This window comes from Callithrix jacchus, chromosome 6 (genome assembly GCF_049354715.1).
Source record: "Callithrix jacchus isolate 240 chromosome 6, calJac240_pri, whole genome shotgun sequence".
NCBI classification, from domain to species: Eukaryota; Metazoa; Chordata; class Mammalia; order Primates; family Cebidae; genus Callithrix; species Callithrix jacchus.
Genome location: NC_133507.1, coordinates 154,558,701 through 154,586,110, shown reverse-complemented (window position 1 = coordinate 154,586,110; position 27,410 = coordinate 154,558,701). Strand labels below are relative to the sequence as shown.

Below are 27,410 nucleotides of genomic sequence, written 5' to 3'. Positions count from 1 at the left end.
CTGCACTCCAACCAACCTGGGCTACAGAGCGAGACTCTGTCAAAAAAAGAAAAAAAAAAGAACAAAAAGGAAGAAGAAGGTGAGATTTTAGCAAACTCTGAGGAGGTGAGGGAGTTGGCTACGAGGTGATCTTGGGGAGAGCATCCCAGGTAGAGGGATCAGCTGGAGCAACAGCTCCTCCATGGCAGGTGCAGCTGGGCCCACGCAGCTCCTCTGCAGCAGTGCTGTCTCCCTCTCTCTGTTGTTGGGGGAGGGTGTTGTCTGCTAAAGCCTGTCCCCCTCTCCTGAGGATAGCCCTTGGCTGACCCAAGCTGCCTCCCGTCCTGGACATGCCTGGGAGGGGACCAATGCCTGACCGATGGAGGCAGGGACAAGTGTCCAATCCCCTTTGCCCTGAAAGGGACCGTCTCTGGGAAGTGAGGTATTTTCCGGAGCTCCCCCTGGGATCAGGCTGAGGCTAGACTTCTCCCAAAAGAATCTTTGCACAAGAACCCCAGGCTCAAGCTCTGCTTCCAGAGAACCCAGTCTAAGTCAGTCCTGAGGCCAGAGCCTGCCTGACATGTCCGCAAAACGGCAGGGAAGCCATCGCGGCTAGAGCGTGTCTCCCCAGGCAGCGTGCACATACGTACAGCCTTGTGTACAACTCTGCCTGCGCGCTGTGGAGTGGGTTCAGCAGTGCGGCAACTCCCGGGCGCCCACCTATGGCTGGTAACCACGCATGTTAACTCCCTGATAAAAGCATCCGTTTCTCCACAAAAGAGAAAAGGGTTGGAAGGGCATCTTCTCAGATAGAACTTTCCGTCTTTAGTTAAGAAAAGTGGCCTATTTCCCTCCTTCCAAAGCTGCTTTCCTGGAAAATAACTGGATTCACTTGCTATGGATTGAATTGTGTGTTCCCACCAAATTCATATTTTGCAGCCCCAGCCCCCATAATGATGGCATTTGGAGCCTGGGCTCCTAGGAGGTATCAGGTTAAATGAAGTCATAAGGGTAGGTGGCTTCATAAGAAAAGGAAGAAAGATGGCTGTGTCGGGGGGCTCACGCCTGTAATCTCAGCACTTTGGGAGGCCAAGGCGGGCGCATCACCTGAGGTCAGGAGTTTGAGCCAGCCTGGCCAACATGGAGAAACCCCATCCCTACTGCAAATACAAAAATTAGCCAGACGTGGTGGTGCACGCCTGTAATCTCAACTACTCGGGAGGCTGAGAAAGGAGAACTGCTTGAACTCAGAAGGTGGAGGTTGCAGTGAGTTGAGATGGAGCCACTGTACTCCAGTCTGCATGACGGGAGTGAGACTCCATCTCAAAAAAAAAAAAGGGAGAAAGGGAAAGAGAAAGAAATTTCTCTCCTGCTGTCTCTGCCATGTGAGGTCACAGCGAGAAGAGGGGCATCTCTCGGCCCAGAACGGAGGCCTTATCAGAAACTGAACTTGCTGGTATCTTGATCTTGGACTTCCGGCTTCCAGAAATGTGAGAAAGAAATTTCTGTTGTTGAAGCCACCCACTCGGTGGCATTTTGCTATGGCAGGCTGAACAGACTTAGACATTATCAAAGCACAAAAATTGGTTTCGAAAATTCTGGTGAGGTTTGCAAAGATCACTTTTCCAATCCCGCTGGGAAGCAGTCCCTGTAAGGCCACCACCGAGCTTCGGGGAGGCCAGCGACGGAGGGTGTGAGAACCAGGCCCCAAATTACTTCTCTACTTTCATACCTAACCATAGGACGGAAGCATTGCCTGAAGGAGACGGAGGGAGGCTTCTCAGAATTTTAATCATTGCCTGTGTACCTGCTGTTCTGTGAACCCCGAGATAATCTCCTCTTGTGTAGAAAATTAACACTAAGAGGTAATTTTTGTTTTGTTTTGTTTTTTAAATGTAAAATGCTTAATCCATCTCTGTATATCCGGGCAATACAACCAAACTCTTGACAAGGAGTTGAAAGGAACAAGCTTAGAGACTGGAGACACAACTTGGGGACTTGGTTCTTTATCTTTCTTTCTTTTCTTTCTCCCTCCTTCCCTCCCCCCTTCCCTCTCTCTCTCTCTCTCTCTCTCCCCTTCCCCTTCCGCTTCCCCTTCCCCTTCCCCTTCCCCTTCTCCTTCTCTCTGTCTTCTGGCAGTTACACATCTCAACTCACTGCGACCTCTGCCTCCTCGGTTCAAGTGATTCTCCTGCCTAAGCCTCCCAACTGGCTGGGACTAGAGGTACCCACTACCACACCTGGCTGATTTTTGTATTTTTAGTGGAGACAGGGTCTCACCATGTTGGCCAGGCTGGTTTCTAACTCCTGACCTTAGGTGATCCACCTGCCTCAGCCTCTCAAAGTGTTGGCATGACAGGCTTGAGCCACCACGCCTGGCCTTTACCTTTCTCATATGACCTTTGCCAATGCCCTGACCTCCCTGAACCTTAGATTCTTCCTCTATAAAATACACATAGGCCCCACCCTACAGAGCAGTGAGGCTCAAGCAGAGAGCCCATGAGACAGTGCATTTTATCTTAGCCCAAAGATAGCCATCCCTTCAACCAGGACTAGCAATTCCTGAGATAGGTAGCTTGATGGATTTGAGTGATTTACCTTATTCCTTCGTAGACTGTCATGTGGCCTTAGCCCAAGAGAAGTCCAAGAGCTCAACAAAATTTCTTAATCTTGAGGGCACACCTGTGTCTGCTCACAGGTGAGAGAATGGACAGGTACAAATAAGGAAGAAAGAGCCCCTATAGGGAGAATGAACTAGCCAATCCTCAATTAGCTACATCAGCATCACCTGGGGTTGTTTAAGACGCGTGTTCCTAGGTTTTGCCAACTCACCCCTCTCCTCCGTCCCCCAGCTACTGAATCAGATTCTTTATGAATGGTCCCAGGGCATGCACTTTTAAAATTTTTATTTATACAGACGGGGTCTCGCTATGTTGCCCAGGCTGGTCTTGAACTTGTGAACTCAAACAATCCTCCCACTTCAGCCTCCCAAATTACAGGCATGAACCACTGTGCCTGGCCAAAGACCTGCATTTTTAAAACAGGCTCCTCACATAATTCCTATGTACACCTTAGTTTCAGAAGCAAAGATCTGATAGCTAGATTAGATTTTGCAGTCGCTAACAGGTTACTGTAGATTTTATACCCTAAGTTATAAGTACATGTTTTGAATAGCCTGTTTGGAACAGCTTGCAGTTAAAATTTATTCTCTGTAAAAATCAGTATTTTTTCTTTGAGATGGAGTCTCGCTCTGTCGCCCAGGCTGGAGGGCAGTGGCAGGGTTTCGACTCATTCCAGATTGCCCCACTGTAATCTGTAACTTCCTGTAACTTCCGCCTCCCAGGTTCAAGTGATTCTCCTGCTTCAGCCTCACGAGTAGTTGTGACTACAGGTGTGTGCAACCATGCCTGACTAATTTTTGTATTTTTAGTAGAGATGGGGGTTTCACCATGTTGGCCAGGCTGGTCTCGAACTCCTGACCTCAAGTGATCCACCTGCCTCAGCCTCCCGAAGTGCTGGGACTACAGGCATGGGCCACCACCTCAATCAATAATTTTATGCTAGTTATGGACCATAAAAAAAGCAAGCTAATGATGTGCCACCTAGGATCGGTACTTACATCATGTAAAACATTCCTCCAGTCATATATTGTCACTCATGTTCAATTAACGTGCTTGAAGAGGAACAATTGGAGACTCTTTTTACATTCATTCACTGAAAATCAAGTGAGTTAAAAATTAGGACGTGCAGTGGTTGTTAGAATCTGGGCATAATCGAAACTATTGTATCATGAGGTCTGAGTTTCGTTTTGCTGTTTGGGGTCTGATGCCAAGATGCACAGCAAGTCAAATGGCATCATGATGTATTTTGCAATGAACAGAGAGCAAAGGTTCCATTAAATTTAGCATCCTGACTTCATTAAAGATTCTTATTCCAGCACACAGAACATGCTGTGAAAAAGAATTCGCAGCATGACATAAAACAACCTCTCTGTCATTTGGGAGTCTATATTTAGAGTCATTTCTAAGTGTTTCCGCACCACTGGGACTGTGGGAAAGAGTCTCCTTTTCATTATGCAACATTATGAACCAGAACCAAAAATTGAAGACAGCTAGTTTTAATATTTTTTGTTAACACCATATTGTTGAATGGTACCATGCCAACGGCAAGAGAGAATGGGTAAAAAGCCTGTTATCCATATGCTGCAGGATGAATAATAATTTCACAAGTGAAAACGAGGAAAGAGTGAGCCTGAAAAACACGAAATCTATGAAATACAGTATCTCAGAATGGCACTCAGTGACTGCAAGGAAACAGTGCTAAAATGGTACCAGACCAGCTGATCTGACAGGTGCCATCTTCATGGGTCTTTGAAGGTAGAACTCTCAGAGCCCAATTACCTAGAGAAGGGCTCACCCAAGAACCTTCTGGTTACAAACAGTGAAAGCCACTATGTTTTCACCCCGATTTTCATTTTACATTTGCTACCTCCAATTTTCTCAATGACTCTGAAGTCTACGTATTACCCTTCTTGCAAATGACGATCAGAGAAGGTAAGTTGCCTCAACTAATTCATGGCAAAGTTGGGATCCGAACCCAGCTCTGGCTCTTAATCATTCCCCACTTCATCTGTGACAGCACTTTGCCTCCTTGGAGTGTGAATCCACGTGTCTAATGCTTTCAGTGGTTCTCCAAATGTGATAGCCTCAACACCAGCATGATAAGGACCCGGAGTGCCTGCTGAAATTCAGATCCCTGGGCATCACCCAGACCAACAGAATCCATCATTGTGGCAGAGCCCAGGAATCTGCATTTCAACAAGTTCCCCAGGTGATTTTTATGCGTAGCAAAGTTTGAGTATTATCATCTTTGAGGAAGCTAGAGGACTCATGAGCTAGAGTAGCTGCCCTTAGTGCTTTTACAAATGGTTGGAGAGAGCAGCCCTCACACATCAAAAGCAAAAAGGCCCAGATACTTTTGCATCGTCTGCAGCAAATTGTGAAGCCCAGCCTGCCTTCCCCCTGCTGCTCAGCATGCTTCTGAGCCATCCTGATTTACGATCAGGTGGTATTCACTTGGGGAGTCAAACCCTCATATTAACATAAGCAAAACATAATTAGAAAAATCTGTTATAAAAACCATTCTGTTTTCCAAGCCAAATATAAATTACTTTGGGGTAAGTTATGCCAGGAATTCCACTTCCTTAGCTCATGCAATTAAGAATGACTGTCATGCCAATTGCTTCACTATCTATCTTTCTTCATTGTTTGGGCCTGTGGCCCCCCACCATCTTTTACTCACAGTGTATGTACACTTTGAAAGAGTTGGCTGGGCCAAGTGGCTTGTGCCTGTAATCCCAGCACTTTGGGAGGCTGAGGCAGGCAGATCACCTGAGGTCAGGAGTTCGAGACCAGCCTGGCCAACATGGTGAAACATTGTCTCTACTAAAAATACAAAAATTAGCTCGGTGAGGTAGCGGGCACCTGTAATCCCAGCTACTCAGGAAGCTGAGACAGGAGAATCGCTTGAACACGGGAGGCGGAGGTTGCAGTGAGCTGATGTGATGAGATCACACCATTGCACTCTAGCCTGGACGACCAGGGTGAAACTCCATCTCAAAAAAAACAAAGAAAAAGAAAGAAAGAAAGAAAGAAAGGAAAGAAAGAAAGAAAAGAAAGAAAGAGAAAGAAGGAAGGAAGGAAGGAAGGAAGGAAGGAAGGAAGGAAGGAAGGAAGGAAGGAAGGAAAAGAGAAAAAGAAAGAAAGAAAGAGTTGCCATCAAAAGATGATCTTGCTCATTTTTAAACAAGTTGTGCTGGGTACTCTTCATTTGCCCATCTTCCTCCCCGTCCATTGTCCGTCCTTCTCAATGTGCTCTGGACTGGAGGCTGAGCCCTGGAGGATGACACCACCACTTGCCCTCTGGATTCTGGTTGGGTTTGACCAAAGGGAAGAACCAGCAGGGGATAAAAGGGCAGGAGAAAAGAGAGGTCAAAGTAACTTTAATCTACAACATCTTAACCTCTCAATTGTTCTTGGTTTCTTTTCTGGCTGCGGCTTCTAGCAGGGGTCAGTCTTCCTGCGGTCTGGCTGCCACCACCGTGGGCAATGCCACACCTACCCACTTTCAGACATAGGGAAGGTGATGGCTTCCTGCTGTTGCTAGTTGCCGGCTGGCTCCCTTGCTACTTCTCCTAACTCTGACCATTAGGGTCTCTCTTAAGGGTGCCCTGTTTCATGTACATTTAAGCACATCTTTTTTTTTTTTAATATGGAGTCTCGCTCTGTCACCAGGCTTGACTAACTGCAACCTCTGTCTTCTGGATTCAAGTGATTCTCCTGCCTCAGCTCCCGAGCAGCTGGGACTACCGGCATGCGCCACCATGCCCAGCTAACTTTTGTATTTTTGGTAGAGATGGGGTTTCACCGTGTTGGCCAGGATGGTCTTGATCTCTTGACCTCGTGATCTGCCTGCCCCGGCCTCCTAAAGTGTTGGGAGTACAGACGTGAGCCACCCCTGGGTTTAGGCACGTATCTTTATATTCATAGGTTATGTGCATATATAAATGTCTAGTATTCAAATTATGGAGTTAATTTGCAAATATAATTACTAAGTTAAAATGGGTTTATTTTCCAATATAGAGATGTGTGTGTGTGTATAGACACACACACATACGCACACATGCATGAAAAATATTAGAGTGGCAACCTACTCTCTCCCATCTTGTTAAGGAGGAAAAACTTTGTTGGTTCAGTCAAGGGAATCGATGGATATGGGCCATGGAGAAAGGAAAAAGGTGTGAGTCTCAATTTCACTTTATAAACCTGGGAGGGCTTGAACTAGAACAGAGAGGAATGCGAGGGAGAATGGGTGCAGAGAGGAGAGCTGGGTGGCTGGGCTGCCCTGAAGTCCTTTGGGAGACAAGTGGGTAATGAGGATTTTAGAGAAGCTTTCTGTGGATTGTACAGTATGATTTTCGTCTCATTACTGCCCCATCTGGAAAACTCTCCGTTATAATCAACATTGCTCTTCCAGGCTGTGGGATTTTAAAATATACATGCAAGGCCTTTAACATTTCGCTCATCAAAAGGTGGAGTCTAATTCCCTCCCTCTTGAATGTGGGCTTGCTCCAAGTAGCAAGCAATAGAAATGATTCAGCAGGACTTCAGAGGCTAGGTCACAAGAGGCAATATGGCTTCCACCTGGTGTGCGCTCTCATTCTCTCTTTCTTTCTCTCACTCCATCTCTCTCTTTCTCTCCTGGCTCTTGGAACCCAGCCAAGAGTGTTGTGAAGAAGCCAGAGAGGCATCCAGGAAAACCATACGTAAGTGTCATAGGTGCTCTCACCACACCCCAGGCCAACTGAGGTCCCCACTGAGCCAGCATTAACCACTGGACTTGTGAGGGAATGAAACTTCAGATGGTTCCAGCCCCCAGCCTTCAGGCACACCCAGTAAGCACACTTGCTGTCCCCAACAAGCCCTGCCCAAGTTACAGATTTGTGAGCAAAATAAGTGTTGTCATTATTTTAAGTTTTGGAGCTGTTTGTTACGCAGCAATCGATGACTGCCACAAAGCTGTTGATAAGAGTGACATTGATTGACTACTTACAGGCAGCCAGGGCTATTGACATTAGCATGTCTTTTAATCCTCACAAGGCCCCTGTGAGGTTGATGTCACTATTGTCTCCTTTTTACAGATGGAGAAACTGAAGCGAAGTACTTAGCCATGGACATATGGCCTGCCAGTCAGTGGCAGGTAGCGGGACTGGGGGCTGAACCCAACTGTTCTGACCCCAGAGTCGGAGATCCTTAGCACCAGTCTAGTTACCGTTCTGAATCCTAAACACTAAATCGTGAAGCATTGTCCAGCTAACCTGAAAGGAAATTCATCACTTGGGGCTCCTGTCGCATACCCCTTACTTACCGCATGGCAATGTAACTGATGACCCATGCATTGGCTTCTTCTGGAAGCTGGGGATGTTGCCTTCTTCCACATCAACGCTCACGGCCTAGAACATTTTTGACATGTTTAAGCAGTTTGGCTCCAGAGTCTGTGCTCTCAATGACTACCTAATCAGAGAGCTTTTTAAGAATAACAGAAGCAGGACTAACCATTTCTGGGGATGTACTTTATCTAAGTCGGGCCTGGAAATTCAATTTACAGTCACGCACTGAAACACAGTTCCACATGATGCAGAGGATGACCTCTCCCGTCTGCACCTCCAGCCCTTCCTTCTCTTTCCAAGACCCTGCCAGGTCTGCGGGTCAGAGCGTCGCCACCTTTCAGCCACAGGAATTCGGCTCCTTCTGGAATCTAACTTTCACTTTTCTGCCTGCTCTGCAGGACTTGGGTGAAGGGGAGGCAAGTCAGGCGTGGGTGGGGGGGATGTTTAAATATGAGGTGGTACACGTTCGGGGCGAGCACTGGAGAGTGAGTGGCAGTTACCTTTTGCACCCCCTGAGTCTTGCTTGCCTCACGCTATTCTTGATCTTCCTAAACTCCGAGCAAGCACGTCATTGTCTGCTCCGGAGTCCCCAAGGCTCCCCATTCCCTGCAGGATGAAGCAGCGTGCAAGTTATTGACATGGTTAGGGAAGGAGGAAGAAAAAGCCAAAGGAGGGCGGGGCGCGGTGGCTCACACCTTTAATCCCAGCACTTTGGGAGGCCGAAGTGGGCAGATCACGAGGTCAAGAGATCGAGACCATCCTGGCCAACACAGTGAAAGCCCATCTCTACTAAAAATACAAAAATCAGCTGGGCGTGGTGGCCTCCAGGTACTCAGGAGGCCGAGGCAGGAGAATCACTTCAACCTAGGAGGCAGAGGTTTCAGTGAGCCGAGATTGCGCCACTGCACTCCAGCCTGGCAGTAGAGCAAGACTGTCTCAAAAAAAAGAGAAAGAAAAAGAAAAGAAAAAATCGGAGGAGGGAAAGACAAGGGCAGGAGCCGAGTCTCACAGGGACAGGTCCAGAACTGCCGTGGGCCATGAAGCTGCTTTGTGGTGACTGGATCTGCCTACTTGTCCCTAGCGGCCAGAAGCACTGCCCAGCACTGCCCTATGAAGTGTTCCTGTGCGTCCCGAGTCTGCTCCCATTGGCTCAGGTCATCTGAGCAGCTCTGCTCTGTGTAGCTAGAGAAATCCACATGGCTTCAACTAGTCTTTCTCACCCCTCCTTGACCTCAAGTAGCCCCTCCTTAGCCCTTAGCCTCAAATAGCCTACCTGTCCTCATCTAGTTCCCCTGGCCTCAGTTAGTCACAGCTCCGCCTGGTCTAGCTCCCTGCTTGTGGCTTTTTGAAGCCGTGACTGGCCCCCAGGATGTCCTGCCTTGTTTATTTATTCACACTCTTGCCTTTACCTCCTTCGTGGACATCCCTGCATCCCTGAAGCTCTTCTGTTTCCTTTCCAATGCTGTGCATGGTGCCCTCCCTCACTGCCTTGTCTCCCAGGACGAGGGATCGGGATAACACTCAATGAACCCCTGCGGCAGGCCAGGGACCCAGCCAGGGGCTTTGCAGAGATGAGCTTACTGAATCCTCAACAGCCGCACCAGGCAGAAGGTAGCCTCCTTCCATTGCACAGATGAGGAAACTGAGGCTCAGAAAAGCTAAGTAACCTGTGCAAGATCATAGTTTTAGGAAATAAAAGACATTTAAGCCCCCTTCTCTCTCTTCCCACAGCCCAGGATACCTCCCCACCCCATGGCCTCCCTCAATAGAAGCACTGATCCCCAAGGCCCAATGCACACACACCATCAATGTGTGTGCTGAAGTGCATGGAGGAAGAGCGTGAGCTGGCTGTGCCTGGTGTCAGATTGGTCCCTGGTAAGCCCAGTGGTTTGGTCTGCTGTGACTTGAGAGAGAACTCGCCAGCACTTGCCAGCCACCCCATCAGAAAATAAGAAAATAGATTGTCCAAGCCAAGCGTGGTGGCTCACACCTGTAATCCCAGCACTTTGGGAGGCCGAGGCAGGGGAATCACGAGGTCCAGAATTCGAGACCAGCCTGGCCAAATGGTGAAACCTCATCTCTACTAAAGATAGAAAAAATTAGTTGGGTGTAGTGGTGGGTGCCTGTAATCCCAGCTACTCTGGAGGCTAAGGCAGGAGAATCACTTGAACCTGGGAGGTGGAGGTTGCAATGAGCCGAGATGGCGCTACTGCACTCCAGCCCGGGCAACAGAGTTGAGACTCCTTCTCAAAAAAAAAAAAAAAAAAGAAAGAAAAGAGAAGAAAATAGATAGTCGTACCTAGACTCAACCTGTCAGTGTGTTCCCTGGGCAGTGCAGATTTCCCAAAATGGGCCCTTTATGGGTGGGAGTGTCTGTGGGGGTGAGACCACACATTTCAATTATAAAGGGTCTCTGTCGGAGTGGAGGCTGGGAGCTGAGTTTGCTGCCTTGCGGAGAGCTTCTGGGCCTTCCCATAGCTGGGTCTCCATGGAAATTTGTTTGCCAAGAGAAAGGAGCTATTTTAAGGACATGCAAAGATGACAACCTGGTAGGCTGGGATTAGGGAAGGTAGCTGTGGGAGAGAGCTTTTCTGAATGACTCACTAATTTCTCTCCTATCAGGGTGGGGAAAATGGTGTGGAAAAAAATGGAAATCCAGGAAGGAGGAGGAGCCCATGGCCGCCTCTGTCCCTGCAGGTGTCATGGGCTGCAAATGCTGCCCTCCAGGCTGTGGGGACTGGAGGCGCTGGGAAGAGCTGCATGGCTAGAGACTCTCCATCGTGAGGGTAACACCTTCCTGTCGGCACAAACTCTGCTGCTCTCAACCAGCCTTCATGGCATCATGCAGAGGAGGAAAAAATTGCCTCTTAAAAGGAACAGTGACTGTAGCAGCATCTGCAATCTCAGAGGGTGGTGGAATTCATCCCAGGAAGGGAGCACTTTGATGAGGAGAGCTGGCTAACTGACATGCCTTCTTGGTTAGGGAGCCTGGTGTAGGTGAATTATGTAGGTGATAAGGAGGTGGGGATGTCTGGGTTCCCCCGCATGCTGCCAGAGGGGGAAATTGGGTGTTTGGAAGCCTAGAATTGTCAGGAAAGGAGAGACAGGAGAGAGCCCTGGTTAAGGTGGAACCCCAATGATCCTGGCAGCCACGAGCCTAAGAAGAAGGTGGTCAGATCTCCAGGGGTGGGTGCAGGGCTGAGAGATGGAAAAGAGAGGGATGAAAGTTCTTGCATTCCACAGCGTTTCCTGTTCTGAGCACAGGTGGGCCTCTGTTGTCTGACCAAGTGCGATCAAAGCCAGGACCTCACAGCAGCCTTGGGTTTACTGTGGAGGGGGCACTGCATTTGGTTGAGTAACTAGAACTCAGAGCAGGCGAGGAGGAGCATGAGGCATGCCCCATACAGCTGCTCTCCTACCCGTATCTCCTGGGAACCCACAGAAGTGCTGGGGAGCGCCTAGACATCCATCCCAAGTGGGTGTGGGGCCTTGGACTTGCCATTCTCCCTGCGGGTGAGTAGCTGATGGCACTTGTGTAGCAGGCCAGCCCACCCAGCAGCCAGTAAGTTCCCCAGGGACCACGAGCATCCATGCCTGGGTCCTCAGCTCTGGTAATGGGGGCTGGGAGGCTAAAGAATGTTTGGGTGTCTCCAGCTGTCTCTGCACCCTGGCCCTTGGTCTGTTGAGTCAGAGGCTGGGGCCCGGGACTTAGGCCAGGTTCTATATGGACACCAGGAAGTGAGCCCGAAGGGCAGGGACACCTGAGTGGGGTAGGGAGCTGTGTGGTCCCGGCAGACACTCAGTCCTGCCCCTGCTGGCCTCCACGTGGCACTGAGGCACGGCAGTGAATAGTTTGCTCCGAGGCTGCCAAAGACACTGCTCCAGGCCGTGCCTGGAGCCCAGGTCTGGTGTCTGTGAGCATGAGCAGAGGCCAGGCAGCCTGAGGTGGGGCAGAGGCGCCATGGAAGTGACCTGCATTGTGCCTCTGGGCCGGGGGCTGCTCCCTGACCTGGGAAGTGTTGACATGCTTTTTTTTCTTCTTCTTTTTTTTTATTTTATTTTGAGAGGGAGTCTCACTCTGTTGCCCACACTGGAGTGCAGTGGCACAATCTTGGCTCACTGCAACCTCCACCTCCTGGGTTCAAGTGATTCTCCTGCCTCAGCCTCCCGAGTACCTGGGATTACAGGCGTGTGCCACCACACCTGGCTAATTTTTGTATTTTTAGTAGAGACAGGGTTTCACCATGTTGGCCAGGCTGGTCTTGGACTCCTGCCCTTGTGATCCACCCGCCTTGGCCTCCCAAAGTGCTGGGATTACAGGTGTGAGCCATTGCCTTTAATGTGTATTATATATTGCATGGCTCACATGTTTTTTTGGCTCTGCAGCTTAAGCAGTGAAAACTTATAAAAGCTGGGAGAAACTTGTGGGCTGCAGGACAGCAGGTTTGGAGGGGACGCTTGTGGCATCTGGGTCGCTGCAGGTTGCTTGGAGTGCCAGGAAGATGTGTGGAGGGAAGGAGTGCCGTTTCCGCCTGTTCCTGGTCCAGAACCAGCTTCAGATTGGCTCTGTGGTGCCCCACTGGTCAGGGCAACACAATTCATCACCACCACGAACCCTTAACTGCCTCAGTTGGGCCATCTGGCGGCCCTGCAGTCTAGAAGGACATCTAAGGATCCGAATGTTGAGAAAAACAACACACACACAGCTGAGCGAGAAAGGCACAATTTATTGGTCACATACACTTCCACCATGGGAATGGGGGGTGCATTCCCTTCCCCTGCATCCACACATACCTCTGGATTTAGCTCCCTACATTAATTCTGCTATGTTGAAAAGCAACACAAGGAAAGACATCATCCATCTATTCTCCTAATAACCAAGGAAGCAGAGCTGAAAGCCACAGAGCTAAGAAGAAAAGGCTACACTATTTCAAGAGCCTGGAACCACGAGGCCCACCCTCCCTGGCAGCCAGGCTGGAGAGCATGGCTTTCGGGAACAACAGCAAAGACTCTTCCATCCGCACGATGGAATATGTGTTGGGGGCTCGGCTGCACTGTGGCCGGTGGTGGCTGCCCACCTCGAGGAGGGCACAGGGAACCCAGCATGGGCCCTGGCATCCCTGGCCCAGGCTGAGGCCAGATCTCTCCGCTGAGGGTAGGAGCTGATTTCCTGCTCCTTCCAACTACAGGACTGAGAAGCCAGGCAATCCTGCTTGCCGCCCAGCCACGCAGGGCCCCCAGGGCTTCAGCTAAAGCAGCTTGTGTCACTGAAGCTGGACAGAACAGGCTTCTTGTACCCGAAACAAGCCACCCGGACTCTTCAGCTCCCTAAGGCCAAGCCCTTGTCTCACTCCAGGAGGGCACTGGCCTTCTTAATGCTTTCTCCAAACCCCTCCGTTTGGAACTGGTGGGTTTGGGTACGTGGTTTTCATTGGCTAGAGCCTCAGCTCTCAAGGTCATCCTGATAGGACGAAGGTTCATAAAGCACTTAGCACGGCTCTTGGCACACAGAGTGTTCGGTCCATGTGGCCGTTATTATTATTAATATTATTATCATTATTTATGTCTCCACCCTGGAATCGGCGCTGCAGTTCCTTTCTTCAGATGGCGCCCTGAACAAGGCACTGGAGTCTCAAGTACCAAGAGCAGACAGTCTGTTGCCTGTCTGGCACGCGTTTTTCTTCCAGCCTCAGCACTTGGTGCCAAGTCTCACAGGCAGTGAACTCCATGGGCCACACAGAAGCTGGGCCCTCTCCTGAAAAACGCAAAGGCTTGCGTAGGAAGCTGGGTGGGAGGAGCCAGCAGGAGGTCTCGGGAGAGGTTCCCACGGTTTCACGCTGTTCCTGGGCTCCCAACTCACCGGCAGCTCACCGAGGGCTTCACTGTGGGAGGAGAACAGAGGGCTGTCAGGGCTCATTCTCACCAGGCCTGGTGGCCCTGCATGGCCTGTGGCCCTGCATGCTGTGGGCTAGGCCAGGCTCCCTTTAACATGTAGCTGAGAATGGCCAGCAACCAATGTTCTAAGTACTTTACCTAGTTATGTTAAAAAATTGTTTTTACTCTGTTGCCTAGGCTGGAGCACAGTGGTACAATCGTAGCTCACTGCAGCCTTTGACTCTTGGGCTCCAGCTAGCCTCATGCCTTGGCCTTCTCAGTAGCTGGAACTACATGGCACCATGCTTAGGTAAGTTATGTATATATATATATATATATATATATATATATATATATATATATATAACATATACACATATGTGATATGCATATACGCGTATATTATAATATATACACATATGTAATATGCATAGTATATATATGAACTATGTAATGGATAGTAGAAATGTAAATATATAAATATGTAATTTCTATATAGATGATAATGTATGGCAATAATTTATAAGAATCTACGATGCGATTGTCCTTCTAACTCTGGGAGGCAGCTGCCACGAACAGCCCATTTTTACAGATGAGTAAACCGAGGCTCATGGCACAGAGCCAGGAAGTGGAAGGGCTGGGATTCAAACCCAACACAGCCTGTATCTGGAGTCTGTTCTTAACTGCTGTTGGTTTTGCTTAAAATTTTTAAATTTTACACCAAGGAGGGGAAAAGTGTGCTGAATTCCCTAAAATACTGGGAAAATTTCAAGTATGAATGCCAAGTAATAATAACAATGAGGCCAGGTGTGGTGGCTCACACCTGTAATCCCAATACTTTGGGAGGCCGAGGCAGGTGGATCACCTGAGGTCAGGAGTTTGAGACCAGCCTGGCCAACACGGTAAAAACCTCATCTCCACTAAAAATACAAAAATTAGCCGGGCGTGGTGGTGGCTGCCTGTAATCTCAGCTACTCGGGAGGCTAAGGCAGGAGACTCCCTTGAACCCAGGAGGTGGAAGTTGCAGAGAGCTGAGATCACGCCACTGCACTCTAGCCTGGGCAACAAAGAGCAAAACTCCACCTCAAAATAATAATAATACTAACAACATGAGATATAAATGATTTAGGCTCCTTTTCTTTATGGAATCTTTTTCCTCTGGGCCTGACACTAGCCTAAGAGTTTATCCACAGCCCTGCCTTTCTTCCTTTCAACAACTGCTGCAGAGGCAAAGCAGGGCCAGGCATGTGTGGGACAGGCAGGGCTGGGTTCAAATCCTGACTCTCCCTTCTCAAGGAGTAGTTCCCAGGACTATCACAAGCAAGTGTGCATATGCATGCACACATTCATGCACGCACACATTCACATATGCATACGCACACACATACACACTCAGGCATGCACATGCACACACACATACACAAGCCATCATGTGGCACAGCCCACCTGCATGGCAGTCCTGCCTAGTGGCCCCGGTGGCCCCTCCTCTGGCCGGTGCTTGCCGTGGTGCGGGAGCTCGGTGTTGTCGCGGTAGTCACGGCCCTTGGAGTGCTGCAGGTGCAGAACCGCTGGGCTCTTGACTGGCAGCGGCGGCCGTGGAGTTGGGGTGGGCAGTGTCTGCTGGTTCATTTCTGACCTGGAAGGCTTGATGGGCCTCTTGGCTGGCACCGGGGCCTGGGAGTTGGCCGGGGTCTTGGGCTTCCCTTGGCTCTTGTCCCCGCCGGCCGCCCTGCCCTCGGTGGAGGACGAGCAGGTGAAGGAGCGCAGCCGGGGCGCGGGTGCCTGCTTGGCTGGCCCCTCGCTGCGCTCAGACTCCTGGACTTTGGTGAGCACAATGCTGGGTGACAAGAGGCCGGGTTCTGGGCAGGGCGGGGGCTCCTTCCGCAGCATTTTTGGGGATTCCTGGTCCTTCCTGGGAGCAGGCTTAGGGAAGGAACTCACGGAGCCATACAGGGGGTTCTCAAACATCTCAGGCTTTGTCAGAGGCAGGTCCTCCTGAGGCAGCCCATCCCCTGCGTTCTTCCCCAGGTCACTGGGCCTAGAGCCGGGGACAGAGCAGGGAAGACACATGTTCAGGGGAGAAGAACATGGGGGCGTGGCTGCCTAATGGCTCTGGGCCTTTCTTTGGGGTGATAAAAATGTTTCCGAACCGGATAGAGATGTGTAACATTGTAAGTGTACTGAATGCCACCAAATTGTTTTGTCTTGTTTCATTTTAGAGACACAGTCTTGCTCTGTCGCCCAGGCTAGAGTGTAGTGGTGCGACCATGGCTCACTGCTGCCTCAACCTCCTGGGCTCAAGCGATCCTTCCCTCAGCCTCCCAAGTAGCTGGGACTACAGGCAGTACCACCAGGCCTGGCTAAGTTTTTGTTTTGTTTTGTTTTGTAGAGATGGCAGTCTCACTATATTGCCCAGGCTAGTCTTGAACTCTTGGCCTCAAGCAATCCTCTCACTTTGGCCTCCCAAAGTGCTGGGATTACAGGCACAAGCCACTGTGCCCAGCCTAGCAAACTGTTCGTTTTGAAATGGTTGATTTTATGTTATGTGAATTTCAGCTCAAGTGAAAAAAGAAAGAGGAAGCAGTACTGTGTTCATCATATGTTGTCCTCAAAGACAGCCTCAGTTCTGGCCTAGGACCTTTTCCACCATAAAAACTTCACATCAGAGCATCCATAAGCAAGGGGAACAGCACTGGAGGATTTGTAGGAGAAATGAAGCGAGAACTTATTTGGCACCTCAATATTAACCCCTTATCCTCATCAGATGAGCCTGCTCTCCAGCCAACAGGCCTCCTTCCCTAGCTCCTCCCATCCCCACCCCACAGCCTCTCCTCTGACTCCAGCCATTCTGCTCTGACCTGGCACTTGAATGACCGCTCAGGAAGGCGATGACTCCTCCACAGGAAGTGCTACTTGTGGGTGAAACCTCAAGAGGCTCCATCTGCCAAACTTGTGTGTGAGACCCTTCCCCAGGCACAGCAACGCAGCCACAAACAAGGACAGAATCTGAGCTCAGGGGGCTGACATCCGGTTAACACATGAAGTCCTCTGCCTGGAAGGCTCTCCCAACTCACAGGGGAAGGAACGCATGGTGGTCATGGGGAAAGTCAGAGGGAATCTGGACACTTGCGAGTACTGGGGAAAGCAAGGCCAGCAGCTAGAAGAAAGGCCTGCTCCACTCACGGGCAGGGGAAGCTTCCGTGTGTGACCCAAAGTAGGCAAGCGCTGCCTTTGCTTGTTTCTGAGTCATCATTGCTCTGACTGGAGGTGATTTCCTGCTGAGCAAATGATGAGAATGAGGAATGGGAACACATTTTACTTCCTGACCAGTGGCAGAATCTCCCAGGGGAGTGTTCTAGGTTCTGCTTTCTACAGAAAAGGAAGCTATTGTGGATCCCTGGGAACCCACTGAGCTGCTGCGGCTGCCACGCCTGTCACTGATGGGCTGTGCACTGAGATGCTGCTCAAAGGCACTCAACAGTGACTCTCTGGGGAGCAGGTGTGGGCTCAGGGGACAAAGGCGAGATGTTGTCCTCGCACAGATGCCCATGAGATGCTATGAGGCTCCAGGGAGGCTAGCCTCAGGGACACACCAAAGGGAGACGGCCTGTGCACTTGGGGGTGTTGCCCATTACTTTGTGGAAACACCTTAGAGCAGGTGCGTACATAGAAATTGCTGGGGCCTTGAACAAGGACTTTAGAAAGCGCCCCTTCACCTGCAGCCCTCTTTGCACCTGCGTGTGGGCCCTCAAAGGCCGTTGCTGTGAGTTAGCCAAGGGAAGAGGGCACAGGAGGGTGCAGCTGGCAGTGGCCACAAGTTTTCAGATGAAGGAGCAAGAAGTCCTGACCTCTGACCACCCTCTCTCGGGCTGAGATGGACGAGGGGCTCACTTCAGAGAACTGGGGGCAGGACCAGGAAGAGAGCCCTGGGTGCAAGCACTTCTGTGACTCCAAAGCTCACTCCTCTGGGAAAAGAGCAGCGCGATGGAGACCAGGGAAGCTTTCCCTCTAGGAGGAGGCTTCTGTCTCGCCTAGAGGGGAAGGCTTGGTGGGGGCAGAAGGGGAAGACTGGGGAAAACCACAAAAAACTCAAAAGTAAGTCTTATTCCCCTGACCAAAGGTAGCAGGAAATTGACTGCTATAGCAGGCCACAGTTGTTGAATAAGAGAACAGATATCCAGGGGACAGAGTTGATTCTTGCAGCAAATAACTCTACTTCTCAGATTCAGAAGAGCAAAGACTCTTCTCTAAAGAAGCTAAGCACTGGCCAGGGGCTGAAAGAGTCCCTTTCCAAACCTCACAGCTTCTGTCTGGGGTGACCAGTTGTCCTCCCTGCTTGTGCAGGACTGAAGGGTTTCCTGGATGTGGGACTTTCAGTGCTAAAACTGGGACAGAGGCCGAGCGCGGTGGCTCATGCCTGTAATTCCAGCACTCTGGGAGGCCGAGGTGGATGGATCACCTGAGGTTAGGAGTTCGAGACCAGTATGACCAACATGGAGAAACGCCATCTCTACTAAAAAATATAAAAATTAGCTGGCGCATGCCTGTAATCCCAGCTACTCAGGAGGCTGAGGCAGGAGCATTGCTTGAGCCTGGATGGCAAAGGTTGCAGTGAGCTGAGATCACGCCACTGCACTCCAGCCTGGGCAATAAGATTGGAACTTTGTCTACACCGGAAAGATGGCGGAGCAAGAGCAAAGAAGAATCCCTTTGGTTCCAGAAAATCTCCTGAAAAAGAGGAAGGCTTATCAAGCCCTCAAAGCCACTCAGGCAAAGCAGACACTTTTGGCAAAGAAGGAGCAGAGGAAAGGAAAAGGGCCCAGGTTTAAGCGATTGGAATCATTCCTACATGATCCTGGCGGCAGACACACAACAAGGTACGTGTCAGATGACTAGAAGTGAAGCCTCACGCCTTGGAATTGCCAGATAAACATTCTTTGGCCTTTGTCGTACGCATTGAAAGGATTGATGGTGTGTGTTTACTGGTGCAGAGAACTTCGCCTAAAGAAAATTTTTAGTGGTGTCTTCGTGAAAGTCACCCCCCAGGACCTAAAAATGCTGAGTATAGTGGAACCTTATGTGACCTGGGGATTTCCAAATCTGAAGTCTGCTCGGGAACTCATTTTGAAACGTGGACAAGCCAGGGTCAAGAATAAGACCATCCCTCTGACAGACAACACTGTGATTGAGGAGCACCTGGGGAAGTTTGGTGTCATTTGCTTGGAAGACCTCATTCATGAAATTGCCTTTCCGGGGAAGCATTTCCAGGAGGTCTCATGGTTCTTGCGCCCTTTCCACCTCTCAGTGGCCCATCATGCTACCAAAAATAGAGTGGGCTTCCTTAAGGAGATGGGCACACCTGGCTATCAATCAGCTCATCCGCCAGCTGAACTGGCACCAGGTGAGGCAGGGCTGAGACCTGCTCTTGGACTGACTGTGGGTGGGCCATGCCTTGCCACTTTAAAAGTTCTTTTTGCATTTACTAGTTATTAAGAGTAACCTTGAGATTGGGAGGAAAGAGGAGGTGGGCACAGGTAGTTGGAGACCTGGGTGCAATGAATGCCTGATTAGGACATGGGGCTATGCATAGCCTAGTAGTTATAGGCTTAAAAAATGTCAAGTAACTAAAAACTGTATTGCTGTAGTCATTTAGATGGAAATGAGGAAAGAATAACTGATTGCAAAAAGGACTTGAAGATGTGAATCATCTATTTTGCTGAAGAAATTTTAACTCTTCTTGAAATTACATTTTATTCCTGTTGTTATTACTCTGGGTGCCAAACTGCAATAAATTTTTATCAATGAAGTGGAAAAAAAAAAAGAGTGAAACTTTGTCTCAAATAAATAAATAATGAAATAAAACTGGGACAGTACTTGGCAAACTGGGAAGGTCAGTCCCTGCACGTGGGTCTGGGTGATGGTGGGGAAACACTGATGGTGCTTGTAACACCCCCTTCCACAGCTGTGGCTCTGGCTGAGCCTGAGACCTGGAGCAGCAGAAAGGGATGAGGCAGGTGTGGGGGCTGCAGGGATCCAGGTTCCAAGCGCCTCCTTGGAGCGCGGTGAGTCAGAAGCGCACCTTGGGGGCCCCGTGCCCATGGATGCTGGCCTGTCTGCAGTTGTCACCATGGGGCTGTGGAGAACATGCTTCCACCAAGCTGTGTGCTCCTTGTTAACGACCAAGATCCATTTGCTTTGGGAACTGAAAAGCATTCACTTACACCAATAATCATGCTCCTTGTTCTTTCTGGTTGCTTGGAGCTCCATTTCCTGGGGTCTCCAAAGAGGTGGTCAAACAGGCACCTGGATACCCACCAAATAGTGCCTTTTGTCCTCGTATTTCCAGGGCAGGAAACTGAAGTTGTTTCTCCTCCCCACAAGTTTCTTAGGGAATGACCAGAGTCTAACATCCTGTCAACACATTCTGTACAGCGGTAAAGAGAGAGACAGCTGAGCCGAGCTCCAGGGCTACCCTGTCTTGTCCTTTTCTCTCTCTCTTCCTGAAGTCCTCTCATCTATCCCTTTTTTTTTTTTTTTTGAGACAGAGTCTTGCTGTGTCACCCAGGCTAAAGTGCAGTGGTGTGACCTCAGCTCACTGCAACCTCCACCTCCTGGGTTCAAGTTATTCTCCTGTCTCAGCCTCCCAAGTAGCTGGGATTACAGGAGCGCACCACCACACCTGGCTAACGTTTGTATTTTTAGTAGAGATGGGTTTCACCATGTTGGCCAGGCTGGTCTCGAACTCCTGACCTCAAGTAATTTGCCCACCTTGGCCTAAGTGCTGGGATTACAGGTGTGAGCCACTGTGCCCAGCCTGTCCCTTTTTTAGAGCATATCTTGTACATCTTGAGAAATGAGAGTGTCAACAGCTCCTCCATCCAGAGGAAGGCCCCACCAGGCCACAGCTGGCAAGGTGGGAGCTGGAGGACAGTGTGATGGAGAACACACCCTCTGCTGGCTCTGTCCCCCATGTGGCAGACAGCATGCAAGTCCTCATGGAGAAAAGATGAAGAAAAACCCAGTGTTGGGGAAGAGAGGCTGCGAGTGAACCCCTGAGGTTATGATTCACCGGCAAAGAGCCTCAGGGGAAGACAATGCTCATGCTATTTTGCACATCTCAAATCGTTGGTAATTGGGGCTGCACTTTCACGTCTGTCTGTCATCCTGCAGCTACTAGAAACATGTAGAGCTCCCCACTTGTGTATCCACGACGTGCCTGTGGTTGGCTCTGCTCTGTGCCAGCGTCACCCAAGAGCGGCTGTGCCTTTGGGAAGCGCCGACCTCATTCCTCGGCTGCACGGCCTGGTCTCCTATCTGGCTTCCATTCTTCTGCCAGAACCAGTTCTAGACTCCGATCAGTATTCTCCACCCTCTGGGGCTTCCCCAGAGTTTCAGGGCCAGGCCTCCTCTCTCTGCAGGTCAGTGCTCGCCTGACTTTTACATCCCTAGCTCCAGTTTCTAACTAAGTGTCCCCCACAGGAGAGACTAGGAAGCTGCTTATAGGACAGGGAACCTCGTGGTCGAGAAAAAAGAGGGGAATCACATAGTGTGAGCAGACTCTCCATGGAAATTCCCACCCCGGTTCCACGGAGCCCTCTAGGGAGTGGGAGATGCCTGAGGCTCACTAGCTCTAGAATCTTTTTTTCCCCAAGACTGAGTCTTGCTCTGTCACCCAGGCTGGAGTGCAGTGGTACAGTCTTGGCTCACTGCACCCTCTGTCTCCTGGGTTCAGCGATTCTCCTGCCACAGACTCCCAAGTAGCTGGGATTATAGGCGTGAGCCACCGCGCCTGGCTAATTTTTGTATTTTTAGTAGAGATAGGGTTTCACCATGTTGGCCAGGCTGGTCTCAAACTCTTAATCTCAAGTGATCCACCTGCCTCAGGCTCCCAAAGTGCTGGGATTACAGCTGTGAGCCACCGCACCTGGCCGAACATGTTTTTTGGTATGTTTACAAGTTTTTATACAAGATTCCTTTTCTTGGCAATATCTTTACGAATTTTTACCCTTTAAAAAGAAATCGAGTTGCCCCAGTAGGTTAGGATGTGGAAGACTCCACATACAAGTTTAGGGGCCTGCTGTGTTCCAGGCCCCAGAGATAAGTCATTAGCAAAGTGAACACAAATCATGGCGCTCATGAGGCTTCCATTCCAGGGTGAAAGCCCAGGGCGCTTTCATAAGTAGGGGAGGGCACTGTCTTAATGAAGAGGATACTCACCTGGACTCCTGTGTCCTGGGGCAGAGACCCCGGTTTGCTGTTGAGGACAAAAACTTCTTGGGTGAGATGGGCGGCTGGCAGGGAGGTGTGGGAGGACCTTCTCCCCTGCAGGATCCCAGCGGGGAGTCCTTGGGCGGCTGGTCGTAGCTCCAGGCTGTGGGCTGCTGGTCAGGGGACAAGGTCTGCTTCACATGCAGGGGCACTGGCGGCCCAAAGGGCCCCACTCCCATGTAGTTGGGATTGATGATTTCGGTGATGCTGGAGCCACTGCATGGAGGGGCCCTGCAGAGAAGACACCAGGTCACATCGCAGGGCCCCTGCCCTTCTCAGGGTCAGCACCAGCCCATGGAAAGTGTCCTCTGATAACCCTGGGGCTCTCATGGGCTGTTCTCAACTCCTTCACCTCTTGGGCAGTGATTCATTCATTCATTCATTCATTCATTCATTCATTCATTCATTCATCTATCCGTGTCACACTGTGGTTACTGAGAGCTTTGTAAGCACTTGGCCCCAGGCCAGGAGCAGGGAATACGGCTATGAGTGAGGCAACCATGGTCTCTGTTGGAACTCGCTTTGGATGGGAGAAGCTCGGTGGCACAGAGATGCAGCATTTGTAGTGCTGAAGTCTCAGAGTAACAAGGGGCAAAGATGGAGACTAGTGAAGTGTTGGGACCAACTGGGCATTGGGTGACCCCAGGAGGCCCTGTCTGAGGGGATGGTCTTTTAACTGAGATAAGAAGATAAGCAGATAAGAGAGAAAGAAGGGGGAGGGTGTTCTGGGCAGTGGTAAGAGTATATGCAAAGGCCTCCAGGTGAGAGGGCCTTGGCCTGTTCCTGGACGGTCTGACAGCTGGTGGCAGGTGCAGAGGATGGAGTGAAAAGCTGGCAAGGCTGGCAATGCAGAGAGATGGTGGGAGTGGCCTGGGTGGCAGGAAGGAGGGCATTTTCAGGGCAGTCCGGCAGGGGTTCTTCTGGAACATGTCAGCCCCACGTCTGTGTGTGCAGCATCAGGATGGAGACAGCCACGTGCATATTTAGAAAAATGAGTGTGAGGTCACAGACGTCAAGGCTGGAGCCTGGAATAGGGAGCAGTCAGCTTAAAGCTATGGAGGGGCTGGCCTAGACCCGGGCGAGGTGGCCCCAACAGACATGGCACGTGGCCACTGTGCCAGGCACCAGCCTCTTGAGGACTGAGTTTGAGTATATAGGCTAGCAGGGACACTCCACAGCTCCCATGTGCACTGCCAGCTGGTCCCCAGCTGTACCTTGCTCCCTCCACCAATGCCTGCTTAAGAAATAAATGCTCATGGATGGGCACGGTGGCTCATGCCTGTAGTCCCAGCACTTTGGGAGGCTGAGGCGGGTAGATCATGAGGTCAGGAGTTCCAGACCAGTCTGACCAACATGGCAAAACTCCATCTCTACTAAAAATACAAAAATTAGTGGGCATGGTGGCATCCTGGCTGTAGTCCCAGCTACTCAGGAGGCTGAGGCAGGAATTGCTTGAACCCAGGAGGGGGAGGTTGCAGTGCACCGAGATCACGCCACAGCACTCTAGCCTGGGCGACAGAGCTAGATTCCATCTCAAAAAAAAAGAAAGGAAGACAGAAAGACTCATTCTCATACTAGCCAAAATGGAAAAGATTTTGTTTCCCTACACTGATCCTGGTTCTGGAGATCAGCAGACACTTCAGAGTGAGGATGCATTTGTTGATGGGACCGTTATGGGAGGGAGAGTGAAAGGGATGCGTGTGTGCCCATGGCTGTGAATCTCGGAAGCTGGAAGTGGATCAGGGAGTGTGTAGAGATGAGTGTTCCCGTGTGCAGCGGGGGTGGCTGGGGTGAAGGCAAGGGATGGTGGGGAAGAGTGGTGGGGGAAGGGAGGGAGGAGGGGAACAGGTTGTGTCTGCCACTACCGCGGCTCTGTCTCCTTGGCTGGTGAGCCAGAAAAGAGACCAGAACTTGATTCTGGAACTCGAGACCACATTGGCAAGCGAGGGCAGCCCTGCCACCCAGGACGTCTGTCCTCTGCTAATACAGACTCTCAGTTCAGTCTCTGTCACGACCAACTGGTGTGCATTTTCCCCCAGTGATTTGTCTTGCTAGTGACAGGGTGGGGTTTGGTGGCCACAGATCCCATGATTGCTGGTGTCCTCGGTCCCACAGGAGACACAGCCACCATTTGTAGACTTGGAATCGCTCCATCCTCCCTGCAGTCACTTCTTCACGCACTAGGCCGCAAGTTCTAAGTAAGGGACTGCACCGAATTTGCCTTGATTTCTCCAGAACTGGATACATCATAGGGGCTCAACAAATGTTAGCTGAGTCAAACTGAACTTCCCATCACGCTAGTGTCTCCCAGGCTTTGTCACAGTCACACCAACTTCCCCAGTGGTCAGGAGACTCGCAGAGTGGAGGCAGGAGAGCACCTCCTGTGGGCTAGAGCTTCTTGTTCTGCGTCCTTGGTTTCTCTGTGTTCCAGTTCACCTCTCACAGGCCCTGGGTCTGCAGAGTCACGCTATTGCTTTTTGTTTTGTTTTTTTGAGACAAGGTCTTATTTTGTCACCTAGCCTGGAGTGCAGTGACACAATCACAGCTCACTGCAGCCTCAGCCTTCTGGGCTGAAGCAATTGTTTCACCTCGGCCTCCCAAGTAGCTAGACTACTGCGCCCAGCTAATTTTTTTTTTTGAGACAGAGTCTCGCTCTGTTACCCAGGCTGGAGTACAGTGGTGAAATCTTGGCTCACTGCAACCTCCACTTCCTGAGTTCAAGTGATTCTCCTGCCTCAGGCCCTGAGTAGCTGGGATTACAGGTGAGCGCCACCATGCCCGGCTAATTTTTGTATTTTTAGTACAGACAGGGTTTCACCATATTGGCCAGGCTGGTCTCAAATTCCTGACTTCAAGTGATCCATCCTGGTCTCCTAAAGTGCTGGGATTACAGCCGTGAGCCATCACACTCGGCCAAACCATGCTAGCTTGTCATGAGTCGCTGACATCCACCCCCCCGAACACCCACCCCACACCCGCTTTACCTGCTGGTGGGTTCCCACTGCTTCATGGGGTCGTGGCTGGTGAGGCTCTTCAGGGACTTTGGCCCACTGGCCTCATCACGCTCCGTCTTCACAAAGTCTGGAAGGAAAGAGCCAGGAAAGAGCATGTGAGGGCCCAGCTTCCAGAGCTTAGGCGAGGGATGGCAAAGGGGTTTCCATTTGCAGGCTGATCTGCACAGTGAATAATGGGTACCTGGGGAGGTGGGTTAAGCAAGATTCTGAAGCCTTGTGAGAGTTCAGTGATTGATTAGTTATGCCTGCTGTGGCTTCACAGTGGAGAGCTGGGATCCACAGTTGTCATTTCATGTGACATTTCCAACTTATTGGTCTCAGCAATGTATAAAATAGGCAAATATGTTTTGTCAGATCAAAATAAAACAAACAGGCCAGGTGCAGTGGTGCATGCCTGTAATCCCAGCACTTTGGAAGGCCAAGGCAAGTGGATCACTTGAGATCAGGAGTTTGAGACCAGCCTGGCCAACATAGTGAAACCCCGTCTCTACTAAAATACAAATATTAGCCGGGCATGGTGGCGGGCGCTTATAATCCCAGCTACTCGAGAGGTTGAGGCAGGAGAATCACTTGAACCTAGGAGGAGAGGTTGCAGTGATCTGAGATCATGCCATTGCATTCCAGTCTGGGGCTGCAGAGTGAGACCCTGTCTCCCCCCCCCCGCAAAAAAGAAAAAAATCCAGGCTGGGTGTGGTGGCTGATGCCCGTTATCCCAGCACTTTGGGAGGCTAAGACAGGTGGATCGCTTGAGGTCAGGAGTTCCAGACCAGCCTGGCCAACATGGTGAAACCCTGTCTCTACTAAAAATACAAAAATTAGCCAGGTGTAGTGGTGTGCACCTGTAGTCCCAGCTACTCTGGAGGCTGAGACAGGAGAATCACTTGAACCCTGAAAGTGGAGGCTGCAGTGAGCCGAGATTGTGCCACTGCACTCCAGCCTGGGTGACAGAGTGAGACTGTCTCAAAAAAAAAAAGCAGTTTGAAAGGTACAGAAACCTGGGTGGGCACAATGAGGGCAGGGTTTAGGCACGCACATGGTCTGTTTGTATATGGCAGTGGGCACCATGTGGCTGTCTGAACAAGCAAAGGTCGCCCAAGAAATTCTAAATCTTAACTGCAGCTGAAGCTTTGGACCTCCCGGACAGCCTGGAAGGAGCCATTTAACAAGAGGTAGATTCGCTTAGTGCCCTGGGTCCTTCCTTTGGCGGAGATGTTAATGGGGGAATGACAAAGCATAAAGGCTGACGGTGAGGTTTGGGGCCCTGAAAAATCCACAGGGTCGGGGAGGGTGATCTGGGCATGCTGGGTGTTGGGATCCGTTGGGAAATTTCTGAGTCCAGTGAGGGTCGGGCCAGATTGTCAGATCTTTTCCAGTGCTGGATTTCTGCTCTGAGGCCACAGCAGAGAGACTATTTGATGGCTTTGCTGAGAAAGCACGGTCCTGTCCTTAAGGCAGGGCAGTTGGGGGGGTGCTGAAGAGGGCACTGGGGAGGGGCTCGCTGCTTACCGTAGAGCTTCTCCCTCTTCTTGCCCTGAGAGGTCTGCAGCTTGATCTCGCCCTGGAAGTGGCCTGTCATCTCCCCATGGTGGGTGAGAGGTGTGTAGATGGGCAGCTGTGTTTCTGTGGCCTCTAACCGAAGGGCAATGCAGCCCTCGCCTGTGGGGAAAGCAGGAGACCACCGGGTGAAGTCCCAGCCTTTTCATGGCGGAAACACTAAGCTTTTGGCCTAAGAGCTGGCTCTGTCATCCTGAGATAATCCTTTGAAACTATGGCCCAGGCAAGGGTTATTTAGTGAATTCGTCAGAACAGCAGCGCAGTACTTTGGAGCAAATGTCTCAAGTCTTACAATAAAAGGTGGATTAGTTGATGTAAAAAAATCATGTTGTAGAAAATGCAGCAGAAAGACAGAATTAAACACTTATCTGATCGCTGTAGGGAATGAAAACTTCAAAAGATCTGATGCAGTACAAGACATGACAGAAGAAAACCAGCAGTGAGAGGATGTGCAAGCTTAACCCTTGCACAGGGGAGGCGGCGCCAGGATGGCGGAGAGGAGGCCACACGGGAATGCAGCTCCTAGCAAATGAGACGCAGAGGTCTAGAGGACTTCACCATTCCAAGTGAGGTGTCGGCTTCGTTTCAGGGGACTGGAAGGGCTCTGAAAATAGCCCAGGGAGGGAGCTAAAGCAGGGCAAGAGCTGCTCAGGGAGAAGGAACGGACAGGGCGGGGCACACCCCCACCTGGAACGTGCAGCTGGCTCAGACCGTTGGGGGACTTTACCCACTTGGTCCTCCGATTTGGATCCTGTACTTATCTCATCCCTCCT

At 50.6% G+C, this 27,410-nt stretch overlaps 1 protein-coding gene and 1 long non-coding RNA gene across 2 annotated transcripts in view; one reads left to right on the top strand and one right to left on the bottom strand.

Annotated features, from left to right (window-relative positions):
• Positions 1-12,634: 12,634 nt before the first annotated feature.
• The window catches only part of INPP5D (inositol polyphosphate-5-phosphatase D), a 147,407-nt gene continuing 132,631 nt past the window's right edge, over positions 12,635-27,410 (bottom strand). Inside the window, exons 23-27 of the mRNA XM_035306081.3 lie at positions 26,590-26,739; positions 25,054-25,150; positions 22,019-22,300; positions 15,248-15,839; positions 12,635-13,809 (exon numbers count right to left, since the gene is read on the bottom strand). Of these exons, the coding sequence (XP_035161972.1) occupies positions 13,807-13,809; positions 15,248-15,839; positions 22,019-22,300; positions 25,054-25,150; positions 26,590-26,739 (1,124 nt within the window). The 3' untranslated portion in view covers positions 12,635-13,806. The remainder of the gene's footprint in view (positions 13,810-15,247; positions 15,840-22,018; positions 22,301-25,053; positions 25,151-26,589; positions 26,740-27,410) is intronic.
• Positions 13,767-19,622, top strand: LOC144576728 (uncharacterized). Its single transcript, XR_013519162.1, has 2 exons — positions 13,767-14,111; positions 16,358-19,622. It is a non-coding gene; the product is annotated as an uncharacterized LOC144576728 (long non-coding RNA).